The following is a 12,195-nucleotide window of genomic DNA, read 5'->3' on the forward strand; positions in this document are numbered from 1 at the left end:
GTGATTGGCCATCGCAGCGCTTTGCCAGACGACGGCGGGTCGTGTTGCAGCAGAAGTTGAGTCTGGTTCTGCTGGACGACGGCTGCAGGACGGCTGAAACTAAGGCGACATGTTCTCGACATGGATCCAACGCACTAGACGAAGACGTCAGAAAGCGGTGCGTCTACCAGAATCATTTTGTTCTGGATGGCTATTCTGAAAAAGTGAAAACTGCAACCAGCAGTAAAAGCCTTTTCATTCGTGTTTTGGTTTTTGTGCCGGATTGCTGTTGTTCAACCCAGCTGGAAGTCATGAAGTCTGGATCCATTTCACTCTGAAAACTATATCCTGTAGTCTGATCCCGGCTGTGTCCATCTCATCCAAGCTTGTCAACATTTTTCTGGCTTTGGCACAAGAAGATGATCCCGCCTACAAAGCTCTGATTGGCTGTGGTGTTTGTCTAACCGGGGAAACATCCATCAGTGACGAATCCACTGAGCAAATCAGGACTGAGGGCAGTGATCCACAGGTCTGAAACTAAGGTAGTTACAACCCTAAAACCACAAACTGTTTCACATACCATCTGTGTATGCATTAAGCAGGAGATGCAACATGTCTGTTTTGATAAGGTAGGTGTAATTTTTAACTGTAAAACCAGACATCTACGTCTGCAGAAGATGTGGTGTGAAGCGGTGGGGATGAAGTTCAGCACCTCCAACTCTGAGTCCGTGGTGCTCTGCTGGAAAACTGGGATTGTTCCTCTCAGGTTTGGAGTGAGTCAGTGCTCAAGTGAAAGAGTTCAAGTACCTTGTGTTGTTGTTGACAGAGAATAACAGGAGATCAACAGGCAGATGGATGCAGCATCTGTAGTGATGCAGGTGTTGTGGTAAGACGGGAACTAAATCGGACCTCTACGTTCAAGCCTAAAGAACGAGACAGATACAAGCCGTAGAAATGATTCCATGACCACCTCAGGAGATTTTCCAGGAAACTCCAGGACCAGACAGTACAAATCCCATCAGGTCTGACAACACCACACTACAACCCTCACCTACCTACCATCATGAGCTTTCTGTAGTGTCTGAACGAATGAGATCGTAGATACAAGCAGCCAAAAGGAGTTTCCCTCTCAGGGTGTCTGGGTTTACCCTTAGAGACAGGAGGAGTTCAGACATCTGTGAGGAACTCAGACACAAACACTGTTGGTTCACATCAAAAAGAGTCAGTTCAGGTGTATATATATGTATATGTATCTAATCTGGAGGGATTATCTACATCATGAGCTTCTGGAGATACTTTAAGAACGATATCAAGGATACAAGTGACCAAAAGGAGTTTCACTTGCAGGTTTTGGAGTTCAGACTTCTGGAAGGAATCTCAGAAATAAACCCTTCTTGTTCACATCAGAGGGACTCAGTTGAGGTGGTTCAGACATCTGATCAGGATTCCTCCTGGGCTCCTCCCTGTGGAAGGTTTTCCCAGCAAGTCCAATTAAGGGAAACCCCCAAGGCAGATGGAGAAGATGATGGAGGGATCATATATTCCATCTGGCCTGGGAAGACCTTCAGATCCTCCAGGTGGAGCTGGAGGACGTGGACTAAGTCTGAAATTTTACTTTTATCAATCTACGTCCCAACCCTCCCCTCCCGTCATGAGCAGGCTGAGGAGCCTTCACATTAAACAGTCAGTTGAAGTGGTTCAGACATCTGATCAGGACTCCTGGACGCCTCGCTGTGGAGGTTTGGAGGTATATATCTCCCATCTAGCCTGGGAATACCTCGGGATGCTCCAGGAAGAGCTGGAGTTTGTGGCTCGGGAGAAGAATGTCTGGGCTACCTGCCATCTGGACCATCAGATACCAGATGAATGATATCCAGAACCAGACTAGCTGTTTCCTCCAGTCTGTATGTTGAGCTGGATAACCACAAAATGTTGAACTATTCCTTTAAAGGTTGTGTTATGAATCTTATTTCAGTCATTATTGATTAATGTTGTTCTGTTGATGAAACATCTGTCTCATCTGTGTGTGACGTCAGGCTGGACTCAGCAGACATTTTACGCTCATGTTCGGGTTCAGACGTGCGGCGCCAGGTGGACGTAGATGGCACAGAGCACAGACATGACGGACAGGTAGAAGAGAGCGAAGCCCGCCAGCTGGACCTGAGGGGAGGGGCCGGTCAGGGGCGGAGCCATGGCGAGCAACACGCCCATCGTCATATAAACCCCGCCCCCTCTCCCGTCCAGGACCTCCCCCACTGAACACAGACTGTCCTGTGTGTGTGTGTGTGTGTGTGTGTGTGTAAGGGGGGGGGGGGGGTTATTGATGACATGGTGAGGAATAAAAGCGAGAAGACAAAGGAATGAGATGGACAGAATAAAAAAGGATTAATGAAAGGAAGATGAAAGAGAAGAAAGAAAGTTGTTAGTTGAAGAGAAGCAGCTTCGTATAGTTTCATCAGAGGAAGAAACGACGCGGAGCGGACAGTGATGTCACAGACCGTTAACATTTAAACATTAAGCTTTAATATCACTGAGTCTCTGATGTTTGTAGAAAAACTTTTCAATGGTTGAAAACCGACACAAAAACCTGAGTTTTGACGAGGGTGTGTCAGCAGAACGCAGTGTTTAGCGGCTGTGACCTCGCTGTCCGCTCCTTGTGTTTCCCTCCTTCAGCCTCACAGTTCAGCCAGCAGGTTATAAACACTGGTTCAAACAGCATCCGTCCAGTTAGTTTAACCCAACCCATACTGGAGTCTGAGGCTGACACTGATCATAGTTCAGAGTCTGAAAAAACCTGATAAATTGGCCGGCGGCAGTTTTTTTTTTTTTTTTTTACATAAACAACAATCTTGATACAACACATCCATTAGATTTGTGTTTCATTAATATTGTGACTGTGATAAAAACTGAGCAGAATTTTAAGTGTAAAAATAAAACCGTCAGCGTCTCTGGTTTGAGATTCCTGTTCAGACATTTTATTGTTACTGACGAGCCGACAAACACACACGAACACCTGCAGTAAACTGTGATATCAGTCTGGACGATAGTTTATGAGTTAGATAAGACACACAGCCTCACTACGCAGTATGTGTGTGTGTGTGTGTGAGTGTGTGTGTGTGTGTGTGAGTGTGTGTGTGTGTGTGAGTGTGTGTGTGTGTGTGTGAGTGTGTGTGTGTGTGTGTGAGTGAGTGTGTGTGTGTGTTACCTGTGGGACGCCGATCCTGCGACACGCCTCCAGGAAGTTCTCCACGTTTCTTCGACATTTGGCCATGGTGAGTTTAGGCTGCAGGACACAGACGGAGGACAGGTGGTGTTTACGATGACATCATGCAGCAGCAGCGTTCTCATTGGTTAAAATGTTCTGTACGGTCAGAGCTCCTATTGGCTGCACTCACCACCGCGGGGGAGGGGACGTGGATGCTGGGGACGGACCGTGGTCGCACGTGATTGGCCAGGTGACACAGCACCACCCCGTCTGTCAGCGCTGCTCCCAGGTCGCTAGGCAACGACACCTTCAGACGAGCCTCGATGTTCTGGACAGAGACAGAAGTTAACATGAAGTCCATCAAACCTGCTGTGATGTCATCAGTCCTCAGCTGGTGAACTTCACTCACGTCAATCTGACCTGCTGATCAGTTTTTATCCACCACAGATCAAACCTCACACTGCACATCCTGTGTCTGGTTTTCACAGTAAAAGCGTCCCAGCTGTAGAACAGTGTATGACTTTAATGGTTAACTGGCCACAGGAAGTGTTGTTCTGTGGACATTTGTTCAGTTTGAACCAAAGTCAGACGCTGATGATCAAAGTTTGACACTGTTGAAGAATAACTGAACCTGGTCCCGAGGTCCTGCAGTAGACCTGTACATCACCGCAGCAAAGCCAGAACAACAACAACCAGGCAGAGATACTGACATTAATGCTCCAACACAGAACCGATGTCAGAGAACCTTTGTTTGTTGTTTTTTTCATTTAAACAACTGTAAATATGACTGTTTATTTACTATTTTCTGGGCATTTTGAGCCACAAGATAGTCGCCTAGAGAGATGACGGGTTTCTGCAGAGCTCACTTAATTAAATTCAAGACTTTTTAAAACCTTCAAAAGGATTTTTTTGAAGAATTTGATGCTTTTTAAGATTTTTGAAGACCTGCAGATACAAAGATCGTTGTGTTTAATGATCAGCCTTACATATCTGACCTCACATCTGCTGTAGCTACAGACTCTGCAGCCTGCAGGTGAGTCAGGTGTGAGAGGTGAGACAGGTGTGAGAGGTGTTACAGGTGTGAGAGGTGTTACAGGTGTGAGAGGTGTGGCAGGTGTGAGAGGTGTTACAGGTGTGAGAGGTGTTACAGGTGTGAGAGGTGTGGCAGGTGTGAGAGGTGTTACAGGTGTGAGAGGTGTGGCAGGTGTGAGAGGTGTTACAGGTGTGAGAGGTGTGGCAGGTGTGAGAGGTGTGGCAGGTGTGAGAGGTGTTACAGGTGTGAGAGGTGAGGTGTGAGAGGTGAGACAGTTGTGAGAGGTGAGACAGGTGAGATAGGTGTGGCAGGTGTGAGAGGTGAGGTGTGAGAGGTGAGGTGTGAGAGGTGTTACAGGTGTGAGAGGTGAGATAGGTGAGATAGGTGTGAGAGGTGAGATAGGTGAGATAGGTGTGAGAGGTGAGACAGGTGAGATAGGTGTGAGAGGTGAGACAGGTGAGATAGGTGTGAGAGGTGAGACAGGTGAGAGGTGTGAGAGGTGAGACAGGTGAGATAGGTGTGAGAGGTGAGACAGGTGAGAGGTGTGAGAGGTGAGATAGGTGAGATAGGTGTGAGAGGTATGAGAGGTGAGACAGGTGAGATAGGTGTGAGAGGTGAGATAGGTGTGAGAGGTGAGACAGGTGTGAGAGGTGAGATAGGTGTGAGAGGTGAGACAGGTGAGATAGGTGTGAGAGGAGTTACAGGTGTGAGAGGTGAACAGGTGAGAGGTGTGAGAGGTGAGATAGGTGTGAGAGGAGTTACAGGTGTGAGAGGTACGAACCTTTCTGAGTTGCTCCACCAGCTCTGCGTCTTCTCCGACCAGAACTGGAGCAGCAGGAGCTTCCTCCTGTTTCTGAGGAGCAGCAGCAGCGTCACCTGCAGGTCAGAGAGGGAACACACTCAGATCCGATTGGCCAGTCAGCTGACAGGTAAAGTTGACAAAGCCAAAACCTCCTCTGATTGGCCGCATCTGGACCGCGTCTCACCTCTCCTCTTCTCTTCCTTCTGGCCGAGGCGATACAGGAAGCTCTCTGGTCTCACGCTGGCTGTCCGACAGGAGGCCACGCCCCCGGAGCTGGGGTAAGAAGGTGACTGATTGGCTGGAGGAAAAAACAGGAGGCGGAGTCAAAATGAATCTGTGAATCTAACAAACGACAAAACATCAGTCATATTTTAGTTTAGTCTTACCTGTAGGAGACAGAGCGGCTCTGTCCTCTCCCTGCAGAGACACAACACAGGACATTACACACCTGCACACACCTGCACACACCTGCACACACCTGCACACACATGACTGATACACACTCCTCGGATGAAACCAGACATGGGCTGAAATCCGGGACTTAAACATTCAACATTTTCAATTCTGACCAAAAAGTCCAGAATTGAATCTGAAGCTTACAGTGTAACTCTGATGATATTCTTTATTTTTATTATCATCAACAAATTTCAAATGAGGTTCTGCAAATGATTTAAAGAAAGAAAATATAAAATAAGACCAGAGTTATGCTTCTAAACTTCACTCAGACTAAGTTAAGTTATAAACCAGTTTGTAGGTTTGTTTCCAGTAGAGCAGGACACATTTAAACATGCAGACAGACAGGAAGCAGCAGCAGCAGCAGCAGCATGCAGGATGCAGTACCTGCAGCAGACAGGAGGCGGCGCTATCAGAGGAGAGAGAGCGACAGCCGTCTACAGACACTCCGGCCAGAGACTGACAGACACACAAAGAGAAGAAGACGACGAGGCAGAAAAGGGAAAAGACAAAAAAACAGAAAACGGCAGAAATGAAAACAAAAATTAAAAGAAAAAATTAAAACAGAACTCAGAGAAGAAACGGAAGTAAAACGGATCAACGGCTTCAAACTAAACTCGATCACACGTCATGTTCTTCAAGTCAGATACAGAAACAATGAGATGACGTCACCGATACAGTGAACAGAATATTAACTTTGTTAAACTGTGGTGTATTTTCATTAAATGTCATTGGTGTGCTTAAAGGCAATATTAAGCTATGCAGATTGATTTTATAAGTTTATAAGCAATAAGGACTAGTGTGATACAATTTGTATTGGTGTAGTTATAATCTCATGAACCATATTTAATCACACTGTACGTATAGAGGCACGGTAGAAGAATCATAATCATACACTGGAGAAATTTGAGTGTGTTTGTATTACATGTCACTTTGCTTGGGTCTGCTAAAGTCTTCACCTTCTAAAAAAATACTCTCTGGAGGTGATCAAGAAATAAGGGTGTAAAATGACTAGAATAACTTATAAAAAAATAAGAGGCCAGAAGACAACTTGGCAATAATGGTGTAAAATGATTCTCAATACTTATATAAAAAATTGGATATAATCAGGTAGAATTGAATATGCCAGTACATATCCTCAAACACCTCAAAACCTGTTTTGAAGAGTTTTGACCAACAACGAGTGACGGAGATAAAAGATAATAATTGGTCAAAAATTAGGGAGGGTGGATGATAAGGTGTGACCTAAGCCGACCCAAGGACATAAAAACAATGCCCCAAAGAAAAAACCTTTGGAGCGATTTGGTTCGTTGTAAAAGTGCTACTTGCTCCCCTTTTTTGCCGGCATTAAAGAACACTTTGCTGCTTGGACCTCTGACTCCCTTTTTATTTACAAGAGAGAGTTTTTTGCTCTGGTACCTTTTTCTGCAACAATTTGATACAACAAAACTAAGTTAGTTAAATTATTTTAAACCTTATAGGAGAAAAGGAGAAATAGTTCCTCTGAGTGACTCGTATGTGCCAGTTATGAACCAGTTTGATATACCAGTTGTTCTGATATCTACAGTTTTAATGCTACGGAGACAATTCAAAGGTCACATTGTGGCTGCTGTGACTTTTCTTTTTGATAGCTGTTATACTTATTATAACAGTTATTACATTTTAAATACAACTCCCATAAACAACCAATGTATTTATATGTGTCAGAACAGTACTACATATTATATTAGTATAGTATTAGTAGACTGTTGTCAGCTGATTATAATGTAGTTTTAGTTATGAACGTTAATGCATTAAAGCAATAATGTGTATCTATAACATAACGATCAATGAGTTTTATATGATGAAGTCATCCAGTCGGTGCTCACACACTCTTTCTGCAGGTGTCGTCTTTGTTGTTTTTATGTTTCACAGCCTTTAAACTTTTAGTTCGACATGTTTAGGACACAAACCGCAGCTCATATGTGTCACCTGTCTGTGTGAACCAGGTCGTCTCTTTATCGTGTTTGTGTTGGTGTCGATTTCAAACACCAGCACACACTGACACACAGAAAACACAGAGACACACACACACACACACACACACACACACACACACACACACACACACACACACACACAGGTAAAGACAAGAAACAGAAAGAAAGAAGAGGAACAAACTGAAGAGGAAGTGAAGAAAAGAGGAAAACAAAAACAATTAAGAACAAATGAAACAATAAAAGAAAACAGAATCAAAGTTCAGGAAGAAACAAAGAAGGAGGATGAAGATGAAGGAGAAAGAAGACAGTTAATAATAAATACAGGTGCAGTAAACTTACATTCTTCTATTATCAATAGCTTTAAAAGAGACCATTAATATTTAAACATTTCATATTCCTAAAATATCAAACCTTTGATTTCACTTCATTCATTCAGTTTCCATTTCTCATGTGAACTAATATCAAGATACAAGACGATGAATCTCACATTAACTATGTGTCTGCACCAGTTATCTTATTATTATCTTATTATCTTGTTATTATCATGTTATTATCATGTTATCATGTTATTATCATAATCTTATTATCTTATTGTTATCTTATTATTATCTTGTTATCATCATGTTATCTTATTATCTTGTTATTATCTTTTATTATCTGTTATTATCATGTTAATATCATGTTATCTTGTTATTATCATGTTATCTTGTTATGTTATTATGTTATTATCATGTTATTATCATGTTATCTTGTTATTATCATGTTATTATCATGTTATTATCATGTTATCTTATGTTATTATCATGTTATTATCATGTTATCATGTTATCATCATGTTATTATCATGTTATCTTGTTATTATCATGTTATCTTGTTATTATCATGTTATCATGTTATTATCATGTTATTATCTTGTTATTATCATGTTATCATGTTATTATCATGTTATCTTGTTATCTTATGTTATTATCTTGTTATTATCATGTTATCATGTTATTATCATGTTATCTTGTTATCTTATGTTATTATCTTGTTATTATCATGTTATCATGTTATTATCATGTTATTATCATGTTATTATCATGTTATCATGTTATTATCATGTTATTATCATGTTATCTTGTTATTATCATGTTATCATGTTATTATCATGTTATTATCATGTTATCTTGTTATTATCATGTTATCTTGTTATTATCATGTTATCATGTTATTATCATGTTATTATCTTGTTATTATCATGTTATTATCATGTTATCATGTTATCTTGTTATGTTATTATCATGTTATCTTGTTATGTTATTATCATGTTATTATCATGTTATTATCATGTTATCATGTTATTATCATGTTATCATGTTATTATCATGTTATCATGTTATTATCATGTTATTATCATGTTATTATCATGTTATTATCATGTTATCTTGTTCACAGCATCAGTATCTTGTATGTACGACACAACAGCCACATCTGTATCTATCACACAGTTTTTTTTCTCATTTCTTGTTAATAATCAAAAACAGGATATTATCATGTATTAATATTAATATGGATCTTGTGTGAACGAGATAACTGACAACACAACGATGGATCCTGCCTCAGTTATTATCTTGTGTCTTGTCAAGATGACAACTTGTACGAACGTGCGCACAAATGATCTTGTGTGTAAAACAAAGATCTTTATTAATTATCTATTTATCACTATCTGGTCTCCTGTTATCTTGTCAAGATAATAACTTGATACGCATCTTGTAAACAAACCACACAAGATAAATATGTTTCAGCCTCTGAAGAGTTAACTTCATTAAGATCAATAAGTTAATCATCAGAATACTTCATTAAGATCAATAAGTTAATCATCAGAATACTTCATAAAGATCAATAAGTTAATCATCAGAATACTTCATTAAGATCAATAAGTTAATCATCAGAATACTTCTTCAATCAACAGTTATAAGAACTACAGACTTTAATATTCTGAGTATTTCTGTTGTCATCAGTGGCTCTAATTTAAAAAATATCAAACGATTCTTTGACTTGATGTTAAACTGATGAGACGCTGCGTCACCTGTCTGTCCATTAATAATGATTCCAGCTAGTTTGAGGTTCCAGATCGTTTGTTTTGTCCTAAAACCTAAAAACACTGAAGTTGTAGTTTCCAGATTTACAAAACGTCTCAATCACGTTAATATCTGATGTTTGATTCACAACCTTAAAGTCAACAAACAAACAAACATCAGACGTGAACGACGTCATCAGTAAAAAAAAAAAAAAAAGGAGCAAGATGGAGGACGGAGGGGGCGGGGTTATGATGGCGGAGGGGGCGGGGTTATGATGACAGGTGTGCTCATGCTGTCTGCAGGTGAAGTTAAAGAGGAAACGTGTCACATGCTGATTAATAATAAAATCCATCAGACGAGATCAGAGAAGCAAACATCTGTCAGATTTGTGTAAAATCACCAGAAATGATCGGATTCTTCATTATTGATCGAATATCGACAGACTGCAGATTAGAACTGAAACTTTATTAGTTTCATTATCGATTAATCTGCTGATTATTTTCTTATTTCATTGTTTTGTTTATAAAACGTCAGAGAACAGTGAAAAGTTCTCGTTATAATAAAGAGTTCAAGTTTTATCCAAAACCCCAAAATATTCAGTTTACTGTCATATAAATACCAAAACAATGATTTGTTTACTGTATCGACAGCTGCAGCTGCGTCCATAATGAACCAGGTCTCTACTGACTGTTGTCTCTACTGGACTGGTTAGACTGGTCGGACTGGTGTAGACCACATCAAACCACCAGACTCTATGGATTAAACATCATGTTAAACCTTAGCTGGTCGCTGAGTATCTGCAGATCTGTTGCGGTTCGACGTGCAGTTTGAGGTCATGACGTCGGATTGATCAGCTGATCGATCGATCAATCTATCGGTTGGATTCGGTTTGAACAGTTCAGATTTCTAACATGTCTGCCGTGACCAACTGCAGCAACATTTAGCAGTTTAACATCTGAACATTTGGCCTTTTTGTTCAATAATAAACATGTTTGTATTTCTTAAAGTAAGACGCGACTATAAAACTGTTTTCTACTCGCTTTAATTGTGAAAATCCACAGGAAACGCGTGTTTGACGTCTCTGGTGATGTTTCAGAAATCTGAACGCTTCCTGTCAGTTTGTCGACGGATGAAGAAACTTTTGTTTAAAGGCCCAGTTAGTAGATTTTTGGGGGGGGGGCGTGGCCAAACTCTTACCATAAAGAGGGCGGAGTCATCTGTGTGGGTGGAGCGTCTGGAGGGGTAGACGTTCTACACACAAATACACACACACACACACACACACACACAGACTAGATGTGAAGGTGAACAGGTATGGTGATGGAGGGGGCGTGGTCTAAACGGAGAGGGGGCGGGGCTAAAACACACAGATTGTTGTGTAAAACCACATTTTTTTGGACCTGAAAGACCAAAACTCATCAAATGACTGATTCCAATCCTTCAGTCACTTTAAGGAGAGTTGATGAATTGTTTGTACAATAATGAGTTTAAAGGATGAGATCAACGTGTGAACAACCTGGTGAATCTGTGAGCAGGATTTTCACTATAAAGCTGCAGTTTGTCGTGTTTTTATCATCAGAACACGCAGCAGAGACGTTTCAGTCACTGAGCAGCTTGTTACATCACACTAGTAGATCATATTCTCACTGACAGTAAAATGTGTCATAAATCATTTATTACAGCATCAATCTGCTGATTTAACATGTTTGTCTTCATGTTTGGATCCAACAATGAACTGATCTACTAACCAGGACTCCTCCGTTGTTCTCTGATCTTACTTTATGTCTGATGTATGAAAACAGTCGACTGTAGTTTCCCCAAACAACCTTTTTCAGAAGGAAAAATTAATTAAACTTAATGAATTCATTAGGGCTGTAGTCTGCTGCCCAACCTGATGGAGCCTGCTGGGTCTAACTGTACTCAACGTTTACTCAACGTTTACTCAACGTTTACTCAACGTTTACTGAATCAGCGTTTCTCCTGCAATAATATCAACGGACCAAAAGATATTTTTTTAATGCTAAAAATATCGCTAAATATCGGTAGCGTAACTCTGTAGGAATAGGACAGTGCTTAGTATGTTTGTTGGTTTGGATCCAAACATGAAGGAAATATCAGCAGCTTTAAATGTTTGTGGCCTGATTATTAAAGATAAACAGCTGATGTTCATGTTGTAAACATCACTGCTGCCAGTTTAACCCTTTCTAACAGGTGAGATGTGGACGTGAAGGAGGAGAGAAAACGTATTTAACCTGCGACGACACACACACACACACACACACAGTAATACACACACACACACACACACACACACACACACACAGTAATACACACACACACACACACACACACACACAGAGTCTCACCTCACTGTCTGGACTGGTCTTGGTTGGACTCTGAGCTGCTTTATGCTGAAAAACAACAACAGTATTTAAAGTTAGTGATGTCACGTTAGGGCGGGGCGATATGACCAAACTCTCATATCATGATAACGATACATATCATGATAACGATACATATCATGATAACGATACATATCATGATAATGATACATGTCATGATAACGACACATATCATGATAACGATACATATGATAACGATACATATGATAACGATACATATCATGATAACGATACATGTCATGATAACGACACATATCATGATAACGATACATATGATAA

The 12,195-nt window shown here is 40.7% G+C and overlaps 1 protein-coding gene and 1 long non-coding RNA gene across 2 annotated transcripts in view; both read right to left on the bottom strand.

The window, feature by feature from the left end:
- The window catches only part of lrch3 (leucine-rich repeats and calponin homology (CH) domain containing 3), a 38,567-nt gene that overhangs the window by 7,150 nt on the left and 19,222 nt on the right, over positions 1 to 12,195 (bottom strand). Inside the window, 8 exon segments of the mRNA XM_067595681.1 lie at positions 3,185 to 3,262; positions 3,375 to 3,512; positions 4,999 to 5,093; positions 5,204 to 5,317; positions 5,406 to 5,436; positions 5,860 to 5,931; positions 10,712 to 10,765; positions 11,881 to 11,925. Of these exon segments, the coding sequence (XP_067451782.1) occupies positions 3,185 to 3,262; positions 3,375 to 3,512; positions 4,999 to 5,093; positions 5,204 to 5,317; positions 5,406 to 5,436; positions 5,860 to 5,931; positions 10,712 to 10,765; positions 11,881 to 11,925 (627 nt within the window).
- On the bottom strand, positions 10,852 to 11,874 carry LOC137186623 (uncharacterized). The gene is made up of 2 exons (XR_010929055.1): positions 10,992 to 11,874; positions 10,852 to 10,961 (listed from the first exon to the last, which is right to left on the bottom strand). It is a non-coding gene; the product is annotated as an uncharacterized lncRNA (long non-coding RNA).

This window comes from Thunnus thynnus, chromosome 7 (genome assembly GCF_963924715.1).
Source record: "Thunnus thynnus chromosome 7, fThuThy2.1, whole genome shotgun sequence".
NCBI classification, from domain to species: Eukaryota; Metazoa; Chordata; class Actinopteri; order Scombriformes; family Scombridae; genus Thunnus; species Thunnus thynnus.